The sequence below is a fragment of the Sus scrofa genome, chromosome 10 (genome assembly GCF_000003025.6).
Source record: "Sus scrofa isolate TJ Tabasco breed Duroc chromosome 10, Sscrofa11.1, whole genome shotgun sequence".
NCBI lineage: Eukaryota > Metazoa > Chordata > Mammalia > Artiodactyla > Suidae > Sus > Sus scrofa.
In genome coordinates this window covers 21,369,937-21,394,982 of record NC_010452.4, presented here as the reverse complement: position 1 = coordinate 21,394,982, position 25,046 = coordinate 21,369,937, and the positions used below count along the sequence as shown (strand labels likewise).

The 25,046-nt window shown below is 43.1% G+C and overlaps 1 protein-coding gene across 1 annotated transcript; it reads left to right on the top strand.

The window, feature by feature from the left end:
• ATP6V1G3 (ATPase H+ transporting V1 subunit G3) lies at window positions 166–23,681 on the top strand. Its single transcript, XM_003130597.6, has 3 exons — window positions 166–640; window positions 14,319–14,419; window positions 23,469–23,681. The coding sequence occupies exons 1-3, from the start codon at window positions 559–561 to the stop codon at window positions 23,640–23,642; spliced, it is 357 nt and encodes a 118-aa protein (XP_003130645.3). The 5' UTR covers window positions 166–558; the 3' UTR covers window positions 23,643–23,681.

Sequence of the window (25,046 nt, the reverse complement as noted above, 5' to 3'; positions counted from 1 at the left end):
TGGATCCTTAACCCAATGACCAAGGCCAGGGATCAAACCTTTGTCTTCATGGTTACTAGTCAGATTTGTTTCTGCTGAGCCATGTCAGGAACTCCCCCAAGCAGATTTTTGTGTTGCCGGGAACAAATAAAGACAAAGACCTAATACCAGAACTACAAAGAACCAAGAACGATCTAGTTAACTTGCAAGAAAAAGTCAGCAGATAAGCCAGTATTCCTTGGAAGAAGAGGGAAGTTCATCTGCCTAAAATATCTTACTCACTTTTCGTCCCTAAGTAGCCTCAGCACCCCTTAAAGTCTCCTTATTTCCTATAATAGAGCAGAAGCTCACAGACACAAGTTCTCCGTTTCCTTGACTTGACTTGTTTTTCTGGATTCCACCCTTGGGCTCTCCTTGGAGGCCAGCTCACCTGCTCAATCAGGCCATTTTGGAACCAAGAGCTGTGTTCAGCACTCAGTGTTGACACAACAATTTGAGCTATGTGGAGATTTCTTTAAAGATAAACAGACCTGTTGCGTCCCAGAGTCCCAGAAGCCGCCTGACCTGGAGCCGGCCACCATGACCAGCCAGTCTCAGGGCATCCACCAGCTCCTCCAGGCCGAGAAGAGGGCCAAGGACAAGCTTGAGGAAGCCAAGAAGAGTGAGTGTCTGTTCTATCTGTCCTGTGAGGGTTTGGTCACAAAATGGGAGGAGTGGAGAGGAGCTGGTCTTAAAAGCATAGCCCTCAGGGGCAGGCAGGAGGGTTCCACCAAGTTTCCTGGGAGATCTTGGCCCCGCCGTATCAACTACCCCCTTGTATGTTTCTGCAATCACTATGGGGGTATGGGGGTGAATTTCCCCCACTCGGATCTTTGGAACAAGCCGTGTGCTAAGTGAAATGATAATGGACATTGAAGTTACAAAGACACAGGCTTAAGCTTTGCCTCTGCAACTTCCTTCATGTTGCCACACCTCAGTGTCTCAATATTGTGAAACAGTTAAGAGATAGACAACTTCCAGATTGAATCTCCTTACTAGAGAGTGAAGCTGAGCCAGGGACTTCTTCTCTGCAAGCATCAGCTTCTGCTTCTGTCAAATTTTGTTGATAGAAACTCACTCCCCCTCCCCCACCCATGGCTGTTAATTTCCGACCTTTGAAAGTATTTCCATTTTGGGAGCTCCCATAGTGGCTCAGCAGTAAGGACCCCCAACTAGGGTCCATGAGGACGCGGCCTTGCTCAGTGGGTTAAGGGTCCTGGGTGGTGGTGAGCTGTGGTGTAATTTGAAGAAGCAGCTCAGATCCTGTGTTGCTGTGGCTGTGGTGTGGACCGGCCGCTGCAGCTCCAGTTTGACTCCTAGCCTGGGGACTTCCATTGGCCATGGGAACAGCCCTAAAAAGACAAAAAAAAAGGCGTTTCCATTTTGAAGTTACTTCGTGACTCAGTGGATTAAGCATCTGCCATGGCCCCTGATGTGGCTCTGGTTACAGCTGTGGTGCATGTTCAATCCCTAGCCCAGGAACTTCTGCATGCCACAGGCACAGCCAAAAAGGAAAAAAAATATGTATATATACACACATATATATATATATTTCCATTTTATTCTCCGTTTCTAGTGTTCTTGTTATTGAATCATGCGTCTACATACTTACTTGTAAATGTTCTCAAAAAATGTAAATCGCCTTCCTGTTCTCTTTGCTGCTTCCAACAACCATACAGATTAGGTATTTTCATCGCATATATAGAGAGGCTGAGAGTCCATAATTTGCCATAATATTAAAAAAAGAGGCGTTCCCGTCGTGGCACAGTGGTTAACGAATCCGACTAGGAACAATGAGGTTGCAGGTTCGGTCCCTGCCCTTGCTCAGTGGGTTAAGGATCCGGCGTTGCCGTGAGCTGTGGTGTAGGTCGCAGACGCGGCTCGGATCTGGCGTTGCTGTGGCTCTGGCATAGGCTGGTGGCCGAAGCTCCGATGAGACCCCTAGCCTGGGAACCTCCATATGCCGCGAGAGCAGCCCAAGAAATGGCAAAAAGACAAAAAAAAAAAAAAAAAAAAAAAAAAAAAAAAATATTGTGTCGGGTATCATGCTCAAAACTTATCTTACTTTCTCCTCAAGCCAAGGTCTTTTGCAAAAAGGGGAACGTGACCACGTAGAGCAGTTAGGCAATGTGCCCCTGGTGACACAGAGGGTGATGGTAGAGATAGGATGCAGAAGGGGCTCTGATGCCCAAGCTGCGATCTTAACAATTGCACTGTACAAAATGAACATGGTGTTTATTTTTATGTATTTACTTCTGCTTATTTTATTTATTTATTTATTTTGCTTTTTAGGCCACACTTGAGGCATATGGAGGTTCCCAGGCTAGGGGTCTCATCGGAGCTACAGCTGCCAGCCTACACCACAGCCACAGCAACGCAGGATCCAAGCCGTGTCTGTGACCTACACCACAGCTCATGGCAACACCGGATCCTTAACCCCCTGAGGAAGGGAGGCCAGGGATGGAACCCGCAACCTCATGGTGCCTAGTCGGATTCATTTCCGCTGCGCCACAACGGGAACGCCCCATGATTTTTAAGTGAAAAAACAAACATCACGGATCTACCACCCACATTCGGTTTCCCTGGGCCAAGTCCTCTGTTTTTCCCATAGTCCCATTTCATGTCACTTCATGACTTAATCCTATAACAACGTGTGTCATTTACCATCTTCCTAACTGTATGTCCTATCTCTGCCATTAGATGGCAAGCCCGGGAGTTCCCATTGTGGCTCAGTGGTTAATGAATCCAACTAGGAACCATGAGGTTGTGGGTTCGATCCCTGGCCTCGCTCAGTGGGTTAAGGATCCAGCATTTCGGTTTGCTGTGGTGTAGGTTGAGGACGAGGCTCGGATCTGGCGTTGTTGTGGCTGTGGTGTAGGCCAGTGGCTACAGCTCCGATTAGACCCCTAGCCTGGGAACTTCCATATGCCATGGGGTGGCCCCAGAAAAGACAAAAAGACCAAAAAAAAAAAAAAAATAGATGGCAAGCCCTGAGAGACAGGGATCAGGTCTTAAAATTGTTGCTTATTCAAGTCTTTGGATGCGCAGAGTTATAGGAAGAGGGTAGGGGCAGGCCAAAGTTTGTTTTGAAGTATTTTCTTTTGTTGAAGTATACTTTCGAAGTATAGTTGATTGACAACGTTGTGTTAATTTCTACCATACAGCAAAGTGGTTCAGCCACACATATACACATATCCATTCCCATATAAGCTATCACTGCACTTGAGTAGGTTTCCCTGTGCTCCACAGCAGGTCCCTGTTGACCATTGATTCCGTGTACAAAAGTGTGCCTACACCCGTCCCCAACCCCCCGTCCATCCCTCCCCCAAGCCCTTCCCCTTGGGTAACCTTACATCTGTTTTCAGAGTCTGTGGGTCTGTTTCGTATGAAATGAAATGTAGGTAGGGGACTTTACAAGGCAAGAGAGGAAGTGGGGGGACACGACTGGGTCCCCTGGGGTAAAATCGTTTTCCTTTCTTAAGATACATTGATTTCCTGAGCACTCAGCAATGTGTACATCAACAACACAAAAGAGAAAGACTCCCTGTGGAGGGGCTGAGAGAGGACCGGAAGGTGAAAGAAAAAGAAGGCAAACGTTAGCTCCTTCTCCAGGTCTTTTTTTACAACAAACCCAGCAAAGCGTGGCAGCAATGGTAGGAATGCAGTGCCTTTGTGTGGAAAACAAGGCAGCCCAGGAGCTGCTGGTTGAAACAGTGCAGTTTTCTTGTATTCAGCTTCCTTTACCACCTTTCAAATATCCAGGAGAGGAGTTCCCTTTGTGGCTCATCGGTTAGTGAACCCAACTAGGATCCATGAGAATGCAGGTTTGATCTATGGCCTCGCTCAGAGGTTAAGGATCCAGTGTTGGCATGTGGCTCAGATCCCGCATTGCTGTGGATGTAGGCTGGCAGCTGTGGCTTCAATTCAACCCCTGGGCTGGGAATTTCCATATGCCATGGGTGTGACCCTAAAAAAGCCAAAAAAAAAAAAAAAGAGACTGGTGAACACGAATTTAAAAAGAAAGGGAGGGAGAGAACAGCAATTCCCATGTTAATCATTTTAGAAAAATACAAGATTAATAAGGTGGAAGTATTTAATATTACGTTGCAAAAATATTGATATATTCCACTCAGGAGGACTGCCTCCGATCCCAGTGCAGTTGTTACCTAATCCAGTAGGTGGTATAAATGTTTTATCTAAAGGGACACAGGTAAGAGGTTGGAGCCTTAAGGTGTGAGTGTCAGAACAAGCTTGTGTGCAGACCGCAGAGTGAGGCCAAACAAATGAAAACATCGGAGTTTGGAACAGAGAAAAATTTATTGCAGGCCATGAAAGGAGACGGGTGGCTTGTGACTCAAACAAAGCCAGAACTCCCCAGACAAAAAGTAAAGCATTTTTACTTGTGATGGAGCTTGATGGAGAATAACATGAGGAAAACAATGTTTATACCTATGTGTGACTGGGTCACTTGGCTGTACAGTTGAAAATTGACAGAACACTGGAAACCAGCTATAATGGAAAACATAAAAATCATTTAAAAATATAATTTAAAAAACTAAAAGCGTTTAAAAAAAAAAGTAGGAGTTCCCGTCATGACTCAGTGGTTAACGAATCCGACTAGGAACCATGAGGTTACCCATTCGATCCCTGACCTCACTCAGTGGGTTAAGGATCTGGCGTTGCTGTGGCTGTGGTGTAGGCTAGGGCTACAGCTCCGATTAGACCCCTAGCCTGGGAACCTGCAGACGCCGCGGGAGTGGCCCTAGAAAAAGGCAAAAAGACAAAAAAATTAAAATTAAAATTAAAAAAATTTTTTAAATTAAAAAATAAAAAGTAAAGCATTTTTAAAAGCCAGGTGAAGGAGGGTAAGTGGGCAGCTCGTGCGCAGGTCTCTGATTGGCTGATGGTGGGTTCCCAGGGTGGGGTCAGAGGAGTTCATCTTCTCCATCCTTAGGCTCCTAGGGGCCTGGGGACGAAGTGCAGGGGTCATCAAGGAGTTAACATCTTCCATTTGGAGTGTGTTGGGGGTGGGGATTTTCACATTTGTAAAACAACAGCAGATGCTCTTCTAGGAGGAGCTAAAGCAGAAGGGCAGCGCCCATCTGGGAAGACCCCACAGGGTCCTGATAGCTTAGGGAGTGCTCCCAGATGCTCAGGGCAGTGGAAATGGGATCATCAGTCCCCACTCTGAGGACACTCACCAGCTGCTGAGAGGTTGTTTTGATATTTTGCTTTGTTTTGTTTTGGGGTGGGAGGTGAGAGTGTGGTTAGTAAACAGACCTGAAAAGTTGGGATGTGAGACAGCGGAGTAGAAGAAAACATTGGGAGTTCCCCTCGTGGTGCAGTGGTTAATGAATCCGACGAGGAACCATGAGGTTGCGGGTTCGATCCCTGGCCTCGCTCAGTGGGTTAAGGATCTGGCATTGCCGTGAGCAGTGGTGTAGGTAGGCTGCAGGACAAGGCTCAGATCTGGTGTTGCTGTGGCTGTGATATAGGCCAGTGGCTACAGTTCCAATTAGACCCCTAGCCTGGGAACTTCCATATGCCATGGGAGCAGCCCTACAAAAGGCAGACAAAAAAAAAAAAAGAAAGAAAGAAAGAAAAAATCATTGGCTTTTTATGTTTCTTTGTATAAACTTATGTTCCTTCGTGTAAGTTATTGAGTACCTGAGTGTCAGTCTTTTCTTTACCAAAGTAAAAATATAAAAAATTAGAATAAAAGATTATAAATAATATGTATGGTCTGGTAAATATTATATATTATAAATTATATAAATATTTAATCTATATATGGCTAAAATGTTTTAAGGATCAGAAAATGGTATCTAAGGTAGTAGAATACAAACTAAATAGTTGTTTTTATTTTTAATTTATATACTATATATTTGTCTATTATGGTAAGTCAACAATAGAAGAATGGAATAGAAAAACAGAATGAAAACAATCTAGTTTTGTTCCTTTTATACAAGTACGGCAAGTTCTGGCTCAACTTTTTTTTTTTTTTTTTTTGGCTTCAACCAAGACATGTGTTAGTTCCTGGGCCAGGGATTGAACCCTTGCTACAGTAGCAACCAAAATAATTGCAGTGACAATACCAGGTCCTTAACCCGCTGAGCCGCAAGGGAACTCCTGGCTCAACTTTTCTTATAATGGGGAGACCAGGGCTGCTACTAGTAAGATCATAGAAGAACTGAGATATTTAATTCTCTTCACTGATTACAGATTCCATTGCATTTATTAGCTGAGACATTCAGCTAAATTTTTAATTTGTGAAACTTGTTGCATTTAGATGGAATCACAGTAGGTGGGCACCATTTTAAATTATCTTACTTGAAGTGAACACCTTTGCCTAACAATTGTTCCTCAATCAAAACATGTAAGTGGGTGTGTTACATTTTTTACGACAAAACACCTGATCTGGTTTGGGGAATTGAATTGCATCTTTGATCAGAACTAGAATAGAAATTCAAAGTACCATCATCCACAGGAGGAATAAGGACTTGTGTTCCTCTGGAATATGATTTTCTACTTTAAGTTATGAACTTTTATGAGCACAGTACTTATTTCATTGACACTCATTGCAAACTTGGAATGTTCTACAGTTCTGCGTTAACACTGTTTGAAGTGCTGGACATCGCATAAAGAGCCCATGTTCCCAAAATATTTCCAAATGCACACCCTAGGCTTGCTCACAACATGACAATCGGTCTACTTGGGCAGATCGAGAAAGTAAGGTTTGTCTTAACCCCAAATTACAAGTTGCATCACAGGAAGTAGATGGAAGGACATGGTGAGCAGTGTCAGAGTTCATGCCTGGACATGAGAAAAAATGAACAAGCAGGAGTTCCCATTCTGGTTCAGCGGGCTAAGAACCTAACTAGTACCCACGAGGGTGTGGGTTCGATCCCTGACTTTGCTCTGTGGGTTAAGGATCCGGCATTGACGCAGGCTGCCAAGTAGGTCGCAGATGCCCCAGATGCGGCTCAGATCCAGCGTCGCTGGCGTAGGTCACCAGCTGCAGCTCTGATTTGACCCCTAGCCTGGGAACCTCCACGTATCTCGGGTGCAGCCCTAAAAAGGAAAAAAAAAAAAAAAGAACAAGCAGGTGTGTTAAAGAGGTTCTCAAAGCTACGGACAGTGTTCATAAAAATAAGGGACACCCCCACAGGGTTTCCAACCAGACAGCGTGGGCTGTGCTGTCCTGGAGTCAGAGGCTCCTTGGGTTCAAATCCAGCTCTTGGCTCTGACGGGTGGGGTGATGCTGGGCAGGTTATCCCTCAGGCTCCCTGTGCTTAAGCCTCAAAATGGATATAAGAGTACCTACCTTATGGGGTTGTTGTCATGATCAAGTGTGCAAAGGCTTTTAAAGGCCCCAAAACACCCCTTGGTACCCAGCAGGGGCTTCACAATAGTTAGCTGTGAACACTCTTCCACTGTTTAGTAAGACGGATTCTGTTGGAGGCCACAGCCCTGAGTCCCACAGATCTCTTGTTCCGCATCTTCTATGAAGTCCCCATTGAATTAAATATTTCCACTTCTCACTCTGATAACACCTCAGCAAACACAGAAATGCTGATTTTTTGGGGTCTCTAGGAGATCTACCATCAAAATTTGAATCCATTATTTTTAATTGCTTATTTGTTTTCAAATACACAGATATCCCAAATTGTTTAAGCAAGCACCCTGGGGAGTTCCCTGGTGGCTCAGTGGGTTAAGGATCTGGCATTTTCACTGCTGTGGTTCTGGTAACTGTTGAGGCGTGGGTTCCATCCCTGGACTGGGGAACTTCCATGCTGCAGATGCAGCCAAAAATAAAATAAAACAGGAGTTTCTGCGGTGGCATAGGTCGTTAAGGACCTGTCATTGTCTCTGTGGCGACATGGGTTCCATCCTCATCCCAGCACAGTGGGTTCAGGATCTGGCATTGTCACCACTCTGGCATAGATCAAAGCTGAAGCTTGGATTTGCTGCCTGGCCCAGGAACATCCATTACCTGTGGGTGTGGCCAAAAAAAAAAAATGACAAAATAAAATTAAATAAGTAAATAAATAAAATGTTCAAAATTTTTCAAAATAAACAAGCACCTTGACAATACAATTTTCACTGTGCAAGGGAGGTTTTTGATGTTGGTTTTGCAAGTGAGTGTTTCGATTCACAAAGACGTGACTTCCACTAAGCGAATAAAGTAAAACTTGTTCAAACAGAAATTCATGGCCCTGTTTGGTAGTTTTGTGGGCCTGTAAATCCTTCCGTTTTCTTTATAGTCCGCAGACTAATGGGGTATTTGTAGGTATGCTGGGCTTTCTTTTCTTCATGTTAAAGGGATAACCACAGAACATGTTCATCTATATAGCGTTTGGTTCTATTCCATCCAGGCTCTACACAAAATGACTTACGATATATATTTTTTAATAAGGAAAGAACCAGTAAACGGCGAAGCAAAAGACTTACGGGAGAGCAGAGATATGAAAGGAAAGATGAGAGTCGGCAGAGAAGCACTGTATAGTCACAGGCACCAAAAGAGAGGTGGTTTCTTTGTTTTTCTGGTGACTTACTACTTTTTCCAAGGTTTGCAGTCAGTGAGCAAAATAAGAACATTCTTTGAGCCAGGTATGTTATATCATCATATTAACAACCCCCAATGCCAAGAAAGTTTCCTTCCTTCCTTCCTTTCTCTTTCTCTCTTTCTCCCTTTCTTTCCTTCCTTCCTTCCTTCCTTCCTTTCCCTCTCTCTCTCTCTCTCTCTCTCTCTCTCTCTCTCTCTCTCTCTGGCATATGGAGTTTCTAGGCTAGGGATCAGATCTGAGCTGCAGTTCTAACACCCCAGCTCCTTTAACTCATTGTGCTGGGCTGGGGATCGAACCTGCATCCTGGCACTGCAGAGACACGGCTGATCCTATTGCGCTGAACACTGAGAGCTTTTTTTTTTTTTTTTCCTTCTGCATGGGAGAATAGAATAAAAATGCTCTTAGTAACGGTGTGTTCTGCTCTGGGTCTGCATATTGTTTTTCACGTGGATACCTCCTCTTTCTAGTCTCTGACTTTGCTTCCAGTGCTCAAGCAGCATCCTTTCTCTGTTCCTCTGAGCCATTGTTAGTTTCTAGGGCTGCTGTGACAAATCACCACTGACAGGCTCGCTTATGCCAAAGCCAACAGAAACATGTTAGCCTCCTATTTTGGAGACCAGAAGTCCAGACGCGAGGTGCTGGCATGATCACCCTGTCCCCTGTGCCTCTCTTAGCTTCTGCCGATGGCCAGCCATCCTCAGCTCTCCTTGGCTTGGAGCTGCTTCATTCTAATCTCTCCCTCTGGAATCCACGACCTTCTTCTCTGCATTGTACCTCTAGGTGTTTCTGTCCAACCCCCTTCTCCTTCCAAGGAGGCCGGTCATCAGATGCAGGGCCCATCTTCACCCAGTGTGCCCTCACCCTAGCTTGAGTATACCTGCAAAGCCCTTACTTCCAAGCAGAGTCACATTCATGGGTACCAGAGGCCTGGGAACATCTCAAACCCACACTCTACTCGCTCCTTTCCTTCTTAGCAAAAGAACTCCCAGGAATTGGGCCTGTTTTCCTAATAATGATTAAAAATTGTTGAAAATTCTTTTAAGAACTTCCGTACATAAAAAAAAAAAAAAATCCTTCCAGGAGTTCCCTTGCGGCACAGTGGGTTAAGGAGCAGGCATTGTCTCTTAAGTGGCCCAGGTTGCTTCTGTGGCTTGGATTTGATCCCAGGCCCCAAGCTCCAGGCCCAGGAGACTACTCATGCTGCAGGTGCAGACAAAACAATAATAATAATAATAATAATAATCTTTCCCATGACTCTTTGCAATAGATTCTTTCTCCTTTTTTTTCTTGCTTTTTAGAGCCGAGCTTGCGGCATATGCAAGTTCTCAGGCCGCATCTGCAACCTACACTACAGCTCACTGGCAACACCAGATCCTTAACCCACTGAGCAGGGTCAGGCATCGAACATGCATCCTCATGGTTACTAGTTGGGTTCGTTAACACTGAGCACACAATAGGAACTCCCTGCAATAGATTCTTAAATCTGTTTTTCTTTTGTTTTTCGGCCGCACTTGCAGTATGTAGAAATTCCTGAGCCAGGGATGGAATCCCAGCCACAGCAGTGACCTGAGCCACAGCAGCAACAACACCAGGTTTTTATCACTAGGCCTCCAGGGACCTCCTTTTTTTATTTTTTGTATTTAATTTTTTTTTTAATTAGGGCCACACCTGCAGCATATGGAAGTACCCAGGCTAGGGATTGAATCTGAGCCACAGCTGCGAACTATGGAGCAACTGCGGCAACACCAGATCCTTTCATCCTTTATGCCAGGCTGGGGATCGAACCAGAGCCTCCACAGCAATCCGAGCTGCTGCAGTTGGATTCTTAACCCACTGTGCCACAGCAGGAACTCCAATTAAAACTTTTTGGGGGGGGAGTTCCCGTCGTGGCGCAGTGGTTAACGAATCCGACTAGGAACCATGAGGTTGCAGGTTCGATCCCTGGCCCTGCTCAGCTGGTTAAGGATCCGGCATTGCTGTGAGCTGTGGTATGTATATAGGTTGCAGACACGGCTCGGATCCCGTGTTGCTGTAGCTGTGGTGTAGGCTGGCGGCTACAGCTCCGATTCGACCCCTAGCCTGGGAACCTCCATATGCAGCGGGAGCAGCCCAAAAAATGGCAAAAAGACAAAAAAAAAAAAACTTTTTGGGGGGAGTTCCTGTCATGACTTGGCAGAAATGAATCTGGCTAGCATCCTTGGAGACTCAGGTTCAATCCATGGCCTTGCTCTGTGGGTTAAGCATCCGGCATTTCTGTGATCTGTGGTGTAGGTCACAGACACAGCTCGGATCTGGCCTTGCTGTGGCTGTGGTGTAGGCCAGCAGCTGCAGTTCCAAGTCGACCCCAAGCCTGGGAACCTCCATATGCGGCCAGTGTGGCCCTAAAAAAAGACAAAAAACAAAAACAGCAACAACAACAAAAGCTTTTTTTTTTTAATAAAAATGAATGACTTTATTAAGGTAGACCCATCTAGAAAGAGTCCCCCAAACTATTTTAGAAAGCATCATCTCACACTTTTGCTGATCGCAAATATAGACAATCCATTGCCATTTCTGTCCTGGCGAATAAAGTCTATTCGGCTTAAAGGCTCTCCTCAGAAATCTTCCCTGATGTCCCCTCACAGCCCCGACTCTGAAGTCGTGAATCTATTTGTTTGTATTTTTCACTTACTTTGTCGTCATAAGACATGGCATGACTCTTGGGGTGGAAGGGGAAGCACAAGTTGCCGTAGTTGTAATTTTTAACTATCACAAAACAGCTAGAACCAAGGTTTGTGTTTCATTGTTTTCACAGTTGATTTTGTGGGTTCCTCCCAATTTTATGTGTTTTCTAATTTTCCTTTTGGACCCTGGAAAAGCATGTGCCTATTTCCAAAATCCACTGCATGTTTGTTAGCTAGAGGCAAGGCCCTATCAGATATTTCTCTGGTTCTCACCCTGTGCACTCTGTGTAGCTGTGTTCAATAAATATTGCATGAAGCTGGGCTGGATAAAGGAAAGCCATCACACTACGCTGCAGCTCCTGCTTTAGCAGTACTTAAAATCATGAGTCACGAGATCACCACATTCCTTAACCAAAAATCAGAACATTCGGCCTAATAAACCTATGTGACCTTAAAAAAAAAAAGAGAGAGAGACCAAAATTTGACTGTTGTATTTAAAATCCAGACTATCCCCTAGGGTCCCCCCTGGGTTTGATAGAGAAAGTGTTAAGAAATAAGAATATGAACCTGGGAGTTCCCGTTGTGGCACAGTGGTTAAGAAATCCCACTAGGAACCATGAGGTTGCGGGTTCGATCCCTTGCCTTGCTCAGTAGGTTAAGGATCCGGCATTGCCGTGAGCTGTGGTGTAGGTTGCAGATGGAGCTTGGATTCTGCATTGCTGTGGCTGTGGTGTAGGCTGGTGGCTACAGCTCCAAATCAACCCCTGGCCTGGGAACCTCCATATGCCGTGGGAGCAGCCTAAGACATGGCAAAAAGACACACACATACAAAAAAAAAAAAAAAAAGAATATGAACCCGTTTGGGTTCACGGCAGCCATGGTTTTTCATGCTTAAGAAGAAAGAGGTGTCATTTTAAAATCTGGAAATCTCCCGCATAGACCAAGGAGCCAGCCCAAGCTTAATCCGCTCGGTGTTGATGCAGGCATTTTGCTTCACCTGCAGTCGAGCCAGCCAGCTTGAGGCTCCTGTTTCCTGCACTGGCTGAAATCAGAGGGAGCCTATCGATGCAGGCTCTCACGGGCGGCTGCCGCTGAGTGCATCCAGAAAATTGCTGCGCCAGCACCGTATTCCCTTGGCTCCTCTAGTTAATTGAATGAGAACCAGCAGGTGACTGGTGCCATGAAGGGGGAATGAGTCACACTCTGAGTTTGTCACCATGTGATGGAGCTAATAGAGAGCCTCTTAAGGGGAGCTCTGGCTTCTGCTCAGGGGGCGGGCACATGGAGCTTTTATTATTATTATTATGTGCTAGAGTCATGCCTTTGAAACCAGTAATTTTACATAATATGCAATTAAGATGGAAAGTAATATGTTGTATGTGGTTTACTGGATAAAATTACATCCTTCAGCCCCTCATTATATATCCTGCCACCCATTAAAACTAAGATATTAATGCATCTTAAATATATTTTTGTCTAATGTCAACGATAAGAGAGTGGGCTGGGGATCTAGGAGTAGTTTTCCTTGCCAACCTATCATCTCTTTGTTCTGTGAAGAGTATGTGTGTGGTTGCCAGAGAATAGTTAGAACTATAGAGAAAGAAGCAATCTCTATCTACAAAATGATCGTGAGCATCAATTAAATAGGAAAAAGGTAAGTGTTGCTCTGAATGTTCCATTAAGCCTCAAGCATCAGGAGAGCACGAATTTTCACTAGACCTTGGATTTTTAAAGAGAATTAAGACGGAGTTAAATATCCATTCTGAATGAGGTCTGCTCTGTTCCATTCAAGGTAATAGATATGAAAAGAGACACCTTTCAATTTGTAACTCAGTGACTATCTGTATTCCATTTATATACAGTGACTTGCAAAGCAACTTATATGTAGCAAGGAGAGACAAGTGAAAATCAAGGACAGTCAAGTGCAACAAAGGTACCAAAAAAAAAAAAAAGCTGTGTAAAAACATGTATCTAAATGATGGATAATGTTTAAGATTTTCTTTTCTGCTACTTGATGAGAACATACTTATTTAGCTCAAAATCTATACAACACAACAGACCCTTGGCAAAAATTAGAGTCAAAAGCTGAAGAGACATCACTAGAGAAAAGAAACTATGGCAAATAGGCAAAGGCATAAAGGCATTTAACTAAAATAGAAAGATGAAGATTTGGAGAAAAATGGATGTTCACACAGGTCAGAGTGTCTTTGCAGTTTGAATGGTGACAAAGCGTTCGTATTGGAAGGTGGTGGATGGTGAGTGACTTGCAGCCACGATGATGATTCTATAACCCCACAAACTTACTCCGGTTGACAAAAAAAGTCATGTGCCTACCTAATGATCTCCACAGCTTGGTATCTGTCTGAAGCTTTCATCTCCACTGCAGTCTGCTGGCTTAAGGCTTACACCTCTACTCTTAATAAAAGAGAGCTTCTTAATGAAATCTCCTAACCATTAAAAACAATTGGTTTTACAACTACTTTCAAGTCCCCCCCACCTCCCCAGAGAAGGCAACTACAAAAAACAGCTACTTTGATGTGCCCTGGGGCTTCATCAGACATTGTAGGGTCAACAAATGGCAAGGAAAAAAAACCCAATAAAATGCTTTTAAAAATTATAAGTTGGTTTGATAGAGTCTGAACCGCATGTTTGTCGTGCACTTGGAGACCTGCCAGCGTCAAATAGGATCCAGTTGGTGGGGACTGGAGGATTCCTGGCAGCAAATCAGGACAGAAAACGTGACCAAATAATGTCTTTTCGAGTAAGTGACAGCTAAAATCTGTTCTCTGGCGGGGACTGCTGTGAGTAAATGGGCAGATATTTTATTTAAACATGGCCGTGTGAAAGAAAGTTGTCTTTTCTATGGTCTAAAGAATCCAGTGGGGGGAAAAAAATCAGGAAATTTTCACTATCCCTTGCACTTCTGATGAAGGTTGTCATTCTCGGGGGGGAAAAAAGCATCAAAAAAAAAAAAATGGAGCCCCCAGCTATATTTTTTAAAAATCAAGTTGGAAATTCCAGGTATGTTGAAAAGAAATACTGTTCCTTCTTCGCCCTCGTTAATTTTCAGGAAAAGCGAGGCGATTGAGGCAAGCCAAGGAGGAGGCGATGGCAGAAATCGACCAGTACAGGATGCAGATCGATCAGGAGTTCCGACAGAAACAGGCTAAGGTAAGTACCAAGCACCAATTTCCAAGCAGTGTAGCCTATGAGATCTTAAGATCCATCAATAACAATAGTCATCTTCTTAAGGTGTAATGCAGAATACCAGAAGAGAAAAATACACGGGGGGAGTTCCCGTCATGGCGAAGCAGAAACAAATCCGACTAGGAACCATGAGGTTGCAGGTTCGATCCCTGCCCTTGCTCAGTGGGTTAAGGATCCGGCGTTGCCGTGAGCTGTGGTGTAGGTTGCAGACGAGGCTCAGATCCTGTATTGCCGTGGCTGTGTCACAGGCTGGCAGCAACAGCTCCAATTAGACCCCTAGCCTGGGAACCTCGGTATGCCACAGGTGGGCCCTTAAAGGCAAAAAAAAAAAAAAAAAAGAAAAAAAAAAAGAGAAAAATACAATGAGGAGTTCCCGCTGTGGCTCAGTAGGTTAAGGATCCAGCATTGTCTCAGCAGTGGCATGGTTCAATCCCCAGCCAGGTTCAGTGGCAAGGGATCCAGTATTGCTGCAGCTGCCTTGCAAGTTGCAGCTGTGGCTCGGAATCCATTCCTGGCCTGGAATTTCCATATGCTGTGGTTGTGGCTGAAAAAGAAAAAAACAAAAACAAAAAAAAGCAAAAACACTGAATTGAGCAAATATAGTTCAACCAAGGCTGAACATCAGACTAAATCTTAAAAATGACAGAATTACTGATTTAACATTTTCCCTTCCAAGGCTTTATGACTTGTCATAGAGAGTGGCAATCAATAGTTATTATCTAACACATAGTAGATATTAAAAATCATATTCTCAGAGTTCTCTTGCGGTGCAGTGGATTTAAGAGCCCACACTGTCACTAGAACTGCTCAAGTCACTGCTGTGGCACAGGTTTGATTCCTGGTCCCAGAACTTCCACCAAAAGACACCCCCCCAAAAAAATCATATTCTCATATATACAGTGGATGGAATTGGCTAAAACATTATTCCTACTACAGATTATTGATTAACACATTTTAGTGAGAAAAAAAATCAGAGAACATTTGTGTTGTTATTGTCTATTAATTTACTAGTGGAATCAATAAAAAGCATTGTGCACTGTTACACAATGAGCTTGTTAACCCAAATGTATTTTAGTGAACTCAAGATTTACGAATGATCAAAATATATGCTGTAAAGTGCTGAAAAGTCTTCTGGTATTTCCTTCTGATTTCCTTTTCAACTGGCTGAGCTGCATTCAACAAATCTTTTATGAAAATATAAAGAAATGTTTTTCCTACCCTCGCATTTAAAAAAAGTATCTGCAGTTTACAGTAAAAAAAAAAAATTACAAGTGCAGGAATTTTGCAGAGCCGATTGCAGTGTGAACTAAAAGAAATGATTAAATTCCATGTGCCGTAACTAAAGTTTATATATTTTCTTTTTGCCTCAGCAAAAAACACAAATAAAGCTCTGTGCAGAAGCCTGACCTTGTAAGATGAACAGTTTGTAAATCTCTCCACTTACAACTTTGATTTTAGTGGGAGTAGATCAGGAGCTTGTTTGGGATCAGGCAAATTGGATCCCATGGAAAGAGAGACTTTCCCAATGAGCTGTTTCTTGATATAAAAGATCCCTTCTAGAATAAAATGGGCCACTCAGCAAAAAGAAAGTCGTCTTATTGATATTTGGATAAAGGAATCCTAAAACCCCAAGGCCACACATGCGGATGGGCCTTCCATGATGGGCTGGCCCTCCTCTGTCTCTCAAACCTGTCACCTCCGAAAATGTCATGCGCTTACATTTTACTCTGCACTGCAGGTATTTTTTAAATGCTAGGGTAGGAAAGAGTATTTCTTTATATTTTCATGACAGATTATAGAAAGAAGCCAGCTAGTTGAAAAGAAAATCATATGGAAATACTATAAGACTTATCAGCAATATATAAGCAGATATATAATAGAGCAATATCTTGTTCTATTATACAATAGAACAGTGTCTGCACTGGTCATTTGTAACATTTCCTTTTTCTTTCTTTGTTTCTTTTTTTCTTTTCTTTTTTTTTTTTGGCTTTTGAGGGCCACACCCACAGCACATGGAAGTTCCCAGGTTAGGGGTCGAATAGGAGCTGCAGCTGCCAGCCTACGCCACAGCCACAGCAATGCTGGATCCAAGCCGCATCTGTGACCTACACCACAGCTCACAGCAACACTGGATCCTTAACCCACTGCGCAAGGCCAGGGATCGAACCCATGTCCTCATGGGTACTAGTCGGGTTCGTTAACCACTGAGCCATGATGGGAACTCCAATATGTCCTCTTTCTGTTTCCGTGTCCTCCCCCAAAAGAACTGGGCACACTCCTGCCACAGGGCCTTTGCATATCCTGTATCTGCTCCCAGAAATCCTCCTCTATTTTTTTTTTCCCCCTAGGGCCACACCCACGGCATATGGAGGTTCCCAGGAGAGGGGTCGAATCGGAGCTGTAGCTGCTGGCCTATGCCACAGCTGCAGCAATGCGGGATCCAAGCCGCGTCTGTGACCTACACCATAGCTCACGGCAATGCCAGGTCCTTGACCCACTGAAAAAGGCCAGGGATCGAACCCGCAACCTCATGGTTCCTAGTCGGATTCATTAACCACTGAGCCACGATGGGAACTCCGAAATCCTCCTCTTTTAAGCACATTTCTCTCTCCTTGACCTCTGTTGAGTTGTTAGCTCTTGTTCCTGAGCCCCTTATCTAAAACTGTGTCTCTCATAAAGAAAGAAGGTACCCATTAGAGTTCATAGTATTTATCACTACTGGATATATTATATACTTACCTTTTTTTTTCGCTTATTGTTCATCTTTCCTTCTGGACTATAAGCACCAAAATGGCCTTCTTTGTTTTATTCTCTGTTGCCTTCCTGGACCTAAGGATAGTGTTTGCTTCCCAGTAAGCATCCAGTAAGTAGTCATTGTAAGAATGAAGAATGAAACACCGGTCTCTTCTAGGCCTTTATCTTTCCTACTGAGGTCTTTCAGAACCATGACTCATCAGGATCTAAAAGAATCATCCTTAACACCAGTCGGTTCTTCTGATCCTGTGTAAGATATTTCTAACGAATGCACTACTATTTTTTTCATCAATGGCAAAACCGACCATCATTTTAGAAAGGACCTGGGTTTAATCCCTTAAGATAATTATTTCTCCAGAAAGATCGCCTCAGATGTAAATTGGGTTAAGGATATTTGGTCTCCGCATTGGAGCATAATTACACCTCCTCGTCTCTCTCATAATTAGAGCGCTGAGCCAATTTTACAGCTAGTTGATCAAAAGCTCACATAGAAAGGTCAACATGTTTAGGCCTCTGCTACTTCAAGCATATTGTAAATTATGAGCACAGATCTTCTTTGCTGGCATGACCTCCATATGTCAGACACACTGCTCTTCCAGTTTAAGCTCGTCATCATTAACCCAGGGCACGTAGGAGGTCTGGGAGGAGACCCAAGAAACAAGTGTTCTGCCTGCTGTGGGCATTGCTCCTCAATGCTACTTTTTGGGGGTTGCTTTTTAGCTTTTGTTAAGGAATATGTTTTTCCAGCTCCCCTGATTTATTGATAGAAGCCAAGTATCCTAATGTGAGTTGTAGAGGAACAAATATTTTTATAAGAAAGATTTATGTATCCCTGGCTCTTTACTGATTCCTGGTTTTACTTTCGCCCTTGCTCCAATGTAACACCACTCAGCAATAAAAAGGACCATGCCAGCAGTCCATGCAACAGTTTGGATGATTCTAAAAGATACCATGCTTAGTGAAAGAAGGCTGTCATTCATACTCTGTGATTTCATTGATAGGGTTACACATACACACGGTAGGATTCCTGTGGGATACTCTCAAAAAGCCCAAACTATAGAGATGGAGTGGCTGAACCCATCCTATAGGACCCTGGAAAAGTCCTACAAAATAACTGGTGCTCCTGAAGAAGACAGTACATCACTAAAAAGAAAGCTGGACTCCAGCAGAAAAAGTAAATCTACTGTCAAGGCAAGAAAAAGTTAGATGAACTATGAAGCTAAACAAAAGACCTTAAGACAGTCTCCTTGGACAGACTGAAGAGGTCTTTCATCTTTCTTCCTAAATTCATTTCATAAAGGCATTTCTGTTTTCTTCAAAACTGTCACAAATTGAGAATGCACCTGTGCGGGACTCGAACCTTCAATCTCCCGTAAACTGGAGCATGTGAACAACGTACAAAGAAACTTATTGAAGGTTGAGAGGTTTCACCCGCACCATCGGTCATTAAGCTATAACGCTATACACAGCAGTCTTCACCCTGAAGTTTGCAAAATGAACATGGAGAAGTCCTTAAATGAATCCCTTTGACCACATGTACCATTACATGTCACATAATTACCAACTTCTAATGGATATAGTGTCCCACATTCAGGCAGCAGGCTTCAGCCAGCAAGCGCAATAGAACAGAGGTAACAGGTTCTCCGTAGCACCGGGTGACTGGCTCATTCTGTTCTGTTCAACAAGTACTTAATGAACAGCCACAATGTGCCTGGTGACATTCGAGGCACCTATAACTCATCAGTGGACGAGATGACACTTATCCCTGCTTTGTGGACATTACATTCATTCATTTGAACTCCTCCATGGCTTAAATCCACGCTGTCTGCAGATACAAATGGAATTCTCCCCCAAGGAAGACCATTTAAAATAGGGTATGATGCAGTTCCCATTGTGGCTCAGTGGCTGACGAATCTGACTAGGAACCATGAGGTTGTGAGTTCCATCCCTGGCCTTGCTCAGTGGGTTAAGGACCCGGCATTGCCGTGAGCTGTGGTGTAGGTTGCAGACAAGGCTCAGATCCCATGGTGCTATGGCTGTGGTGTAGGCCGGTGGCTACAGCTCCGATTCGACCCCTAGCCTGGGAACCTCCATATGCCACAGGAGTGGCCCTAGAAAAGGCAAAAAGACAAAAAATAATAATAACAATAATAAAACAAAATAGGGTATGATAAGTCATTGATAGAGTACTGTCTGGGAAACACTGTAGAAACTCAAATTATTATTATTATTATTTTTTGCCTTTTCTAGGGCCACTCCTGTGGCATATGGAGGTTCCCAGGCTAGGGGTCAAATCAGAGCTGTAGCCGCCAGCTTATGCCAGAGCCACAGCAACGGGGGATTCAGGCTGCATCTGCCACCTACACCACAGCTCACGGCAACACCAGATCCTTAACCCACTGAGCAAGGCCAGGGATCGAACCCACACCCTCGTGGTTCCTAGTCGGATTCGTCAGCCACTGAGCCATGACGGGAACTTGGAATCTCAAATTATTGCACCTCAAATAAACTCAGAAATAATATCATTTCATTATGCAGGATGAGACAGAGGGTTATGGGCATGGGTAATCCAAGGTTTCTGAAAGTTTATGATGGATGAGAAAAATCAAAAAGTATAAGCAACACAGTGGGAAATCCTAGTAAGAAGTACTAATATTTACTGATGACATGCTCAGTGCTAAGCCTCTGTGCCAAGCACTGTCTTTGTAATAAATATCTCAAGAAAATGATTGTGTTGTCTTAACAAAATCCATTAGGCAACCAACTAATACTGGTAGCTGTCCTCTATTGCCCTAGATCTGGTCTGTTAGAACTGATGGTGATTCTTGTGTACCTTCCGAGCCCTTGAAACGTAGCTAGTCCAAATTAAGATGTCATATAAGTGTAAAATACACACCAGATTGCAAAGACTTAGTATGGCAAACAATATTGCAGTAATTTTACCTTGAGTGTACATTGAAATAATAACATGATTAGGAGTTCCTGTTGTAGCTCAGCAGGTGAAGAACCAACATGCTGACCCTGAGGATGCAGGTTCGATCCCTGGCCTCGCTCAGTGGGTTAAGGATCCAGCATTGCCATGAGCTGTGGCGTAGGTCACAGATGCAGTTCTGAAGTGGCGTTGCGGTGGTGTGGACCTAGGCTACAGCTCCGATTCAACCCCTAGCCCAGGAACTTCCATATGCAGCAGATGCAGCCCTAAAAAGACAAAAAAATTAAGAAGTTGGATTTAGAGGAAATTTTTTATTTTAGTAGAACTCTTTTGATAAGTAGTTCTCTTCTATTTTTAAACATCTTCACAGCAAGGAAAAATTTGTTTCCATGTATGTGCTGCTTCTGTATTCATTTATCGAAATGCTATTTGATAAAGATTATTTGATGTCTTAGAAGCTTTATGGCTTCAAAATAATTTTCTTTGAAGGAGGAAGCCCTATCACCTGGATAGTAAACAGAAAAGAAATTGAACTTGATCACCTCAATAGCCTCGACTTCAAGTTTGGGACCCCAAAAGTGCATCTGGAGTCTAGGCTTTAGAATATTCTAACAACCTGGAAGTAAAAATCGATCACTGGTGGAGTGGCTTGGGCTAAATCAAATGTATACCCCTCCAAACCCTCACAGAAGGGAAAAACAAGCAAACAAAACCCATACCAATACCCTGCTTAAGAAAGGCTGAGTTAGAGTTCCCTTCGTGGTTCAGTGGTTAACGAACCTGACTAGCATCCATGAGGACATGGGTTCGATCCCTGGCCTCGCTCAGTGGGTTAAGGATCCAGTGTTGCCATGAGCTGTGGTGTAGGTCACAGACACAATTCAGATCCTGCATTGCTGTGGCTGTGGTGTAAGCCGGTGGCTACAGCTCTGATTGGACCCCTAGCCTGGAAACCTCCATATGCCATGGGTGCGGCCCTAAAAAGACCAAAAGAAAAAAAAAAAAAAGAAAAGGCTGAGTTTACAAAGGAGATACATTTGGAGTTAGCTTTAGCAAAAGATAACTTTACAAAGGGTTTCAATGCAGAATCCCTTTAAATTGGTAACTCTCCTGGTAAAATTATATTTCAGTCATATCATTCCCTGATAGAGAGGCTAAGAGATAGGAGAGAGAGAGAGAATAGGAAATACTGGGAATCACTGCTGAGGAAAGAACAATCAGGAGATGTTAAACTGAGCCTAAAATTATTAAATGGAGGAGTTCCTCTCATGGTGCAGTGGAAACGAATCCAACTAGGAACCATGAGGTTGCAGGTTCAATCCCTGGCCTCGCTCAGTGGGTTAAGGATCTGGCATTGCTGTGAGCTGTGGTGTCGGCCGGCAGCTGTGGCTCCGATTTGACCCCTAGCCTGGGAACCTCCCTATGCCTCGGGTCTGGCCCTAAAAAGACAAAAGGCAAAAAAAATTTAAGAATAAATAAAAATAAAATTATTAAATGGACAAGCACAGAACTTCCTTGACTTACAGTGGCGTTCACAGCCTGATAAACCCACTGCAAGTTGAAAATATCAGCGTCTATGGTGCGTTTAATACATAACCTACTGAACATCATATTTAGTCCAGAATACTGTCATTAGCCTCCCGTTGGTCAAAACCATCTAACACAAAGCCTATTTTATAATAAAATTTATATTATATAAATTTTATAAAGTTTATTATATAAATATTTTATGGTAACACATTGACTATGACATGTATTGATTACTGTACCAAAAGTGAAAAATAGAATGCCTGGGGACGAATGGTTATAAGTGTAAGGATTATTTACCCTTTTGATCACTGGGCTAACCAGGAGCCTAGGCTACCACTGACCTATTCTCTCATCACAAGAGAATATGGTATTGGATACCACCAGCCCCGACAAAGATCAAAATTCAAAGTATGGTTTCTCCTGAATTTGCATAACTCGCATCATCAAAACATTGTAAGTTGGAGTTTCTGCTGTGGTATAGTGGGTTAAAGATCTGGCGCTGTCTCTGTAGTGACTTGGATTCAATCCCTGGCCCCAGGAATTTCCACATGCTGCAGGTGAGGCCAAGGAAAAAAACTGTACACCGAGCCATCAAAATTAAGGACACAATATCTATAAATCTCAATTTGAAAGAAATCCAATTTATACCCAAATTTTCAAAATTATGTCTACTACCTAAAGAAATATAGCTGTCCATGTAAAGGTATCTCACTGGGCAGATTGTGGCTGCATCTTCCTGAAAAACAAGATTTAATGCATTCCAATAATATACTTTAGAAATTGACAAACCTCAGGGGAGTTCTCGTCGTGGCGCAGTGGTTAACGAATCCGACTAGGAACCATGAGGTTGTGGGTTTGATCCCTGCCCTTGCTCAGGGGGTTAACAATCCGGTTGTTGCCGTGAACTGTGGTGTAGGTCGCACACTCGGCTCTGAACCTGCATTGCTGTGGCTGTGGTGTAGGCCGGCGGCTACAGCTCCAATTGGACCCCTGGCCTGAGAACCTCCATATGCCTTGGATGCACCCCTTTCAAAACCAGCAAAAATGCGTTTAATTATATCTCCCAACTTTATTTTTCAGACTTTTAATTCAGAAAGTAAGCAACAGGGAAGACACAAGAGCTCAGCAGAAATTATTATAAATACATGAGAAAACTTCTGAGCATGGTATAATGACTGTGAATCTGCATTCAACTTGTACTGAGTGAAGGTCAGCTTAGAAATATGTCACCTGCCACAGCCAGATTCCATTTTTTTCATAGTTGATTTACAACATAGTTTTAGGTATACAGCAGAGTGATTTGGGTATGGCTTTTTTTTCTTTTTTTTTTTGGCAGATTATATATATATATATATTTGGGGGGGGGGTCTTTTTATGGCCTCACCCGCGGCATATAGAGGTCCCCAGGCTAGGGGTCTAACCAGAGCTGTAGCCACCAGCCTACGCCAGAATCACAGCAATGCCAGATCCGAGCCACCTCTGTGACCTGCACCGCAGCTCATGCCAACACCGGATCCTTAACCCACTGAGCAAGGCCAGGGATCGAACCCGCAACCTCATGGTTCCTAGTTGGATTGGTTATCCACTGAGCCACAACGGGAACTCCCAGATTATATTTTTTTGAAAAGTTTATCCATACTGCTCATAGCTTTGGTGATCTCATCCATTCTTTGAGAAAATTAATACACATACACCAGAGAACATTCATTCATCAACAGGCCAAAGCAAATTTAACTTATGAAACAAATTTTAATATGATGCAAACAGTAGTGAATTCTGTCTATTTTATCTTGGTAGATAATGGGCTCACAGAGTAACATCTCAGAAGAAATAGAAGCACAAGCACTGGGGAAGATAAAAGAACTGAGTAGAAGCTACAGCAATTCCATGGAAAGTGTGATCAACCAGATTTTGGGCATGGTCTGTGATGTGAAACCAGAAATCCACGCAAACTATAGAATCGACAACTAAACATGAATCCTATTCTGCAATAAACAGTATATACATGCCTCCTGGGTGCTTTGGACTTCATGTTTGTATTAAGAGATTTGAAATGTACTTCTTTTTTTTTTTTTTAATTTTTTGTCTTTGTCTTTTTTCTACAGCCGTACCCGCAGCATATGGAGGTTCCCAGGCTAGGAGTCCCATCAGAGCTGTAGCTGCCAGCCTACATCACAGCCACAGCAATGCCAGATCTGAGCCACATCTGCAACCTACACAACAGCTCATGGCAACGCCGGATGCTTAACCCACTGAGCAAGGCCAGGGGTAGAACCTGCAACCTCATGGTCCTAGTCAGATTTGTTTCTGCTGCGCCACGACGGGAACTCCTGAAATGTAATTCTGAAAAGCACTAAACATCTACAGATTATTTTTTCCTTTTTAGTGCTGCACCCGAGGCATGTGGGAGCTCCATGGCTAGGGGTCAAATTGGAGTGGCAGCTACAGGCCTACACCACAGCCACAGCAACGCCAGATCCGAGCCACATCTGCAATCCAGGCCGCATTGCAACTCCAGATCCTTAACCTGCCAAGCTAGGCCGGGAATCAAACCTGCATCTTCATGGTTACTGGTCAGGTCCTTAACACACTGAGCCACATTGGGAGCTCCCATCTATGGATTTTAATGTGACAAAACTCATACATGAATACCGAATTTGAAAGCAAACCAATGAAAATTTGCTATACCTTTCCTGCTAGAAGGCATGACCTTGTCTTTTAACTCAGACTAAACCAAGAATGCAGAGTAACCTATTTTTTTGACCCCTGAACAAAAACATGGACTCGACCATTTTTTTTTATCTGGTGTGAGTTTTTTTAAAATTTTTTTATCAATTTAGAAAATGTGTTCTTGGTTGCAGTTGTTAAAAGGTTGTTTTTGACCAAAAAAACGGGGAGTAGAATTATGACTCCTGTACAGATATAAAAAGAACATACGCTAAGGATTTTATTTAACTCATTAATCATGAAAGAAACCAGTAAGATGGTATCACTAGTTCAGAAAAGAATACTGAGAACTTCATAGATAGAAAGAGATGATAAATTAGGTAGATGATAGATAGGTAGATAATAGATAGGTAATAGATAGTAGATTAGATAATAGATATTACATATATAGATAATAGACTAGATAGATAATAGATTAGATACATAACAGATATATTAGTAGATTAGATAGATAATTGATATATTAGATAGATAATGGACAATAGACTAGATAGATAATAGATCAGATAGATAATAGATAAATAATAGACTAGATAGATTATAGATTAGATACATAACAGATATATTAGATAGTAGATTAGATAGATAATAGATATATTAGATAGATAATGGACAATAAACTAGATAGATAATAGATAATGGATTAGA

Bases quoted from the DNA above. Each gene is read 5' to 3' on its own strand.
- ATP6V1G3 (XM_003130597.6), top strand. From the start codon at position 559: ATGACCAGCCAGTCTCAGGGCATCCACCAGCTCCTCCAGGCCGAGAAG. The intron at 641-14,318 runs GTGAGTGTCTGT...GTTAATTTTCAG, and splicing joins GCTTGAGGAAGCCAAGAAGA to GAAAAGCGAGGCGATTGAGG. The intron at 14,420-23,468 runs GTAAGTACCAAG...TTATCTTGGTAG, and splicing joins TCCGACAGAAACAGGCTAAG to ATAATGGGCTCACAGAGTAA.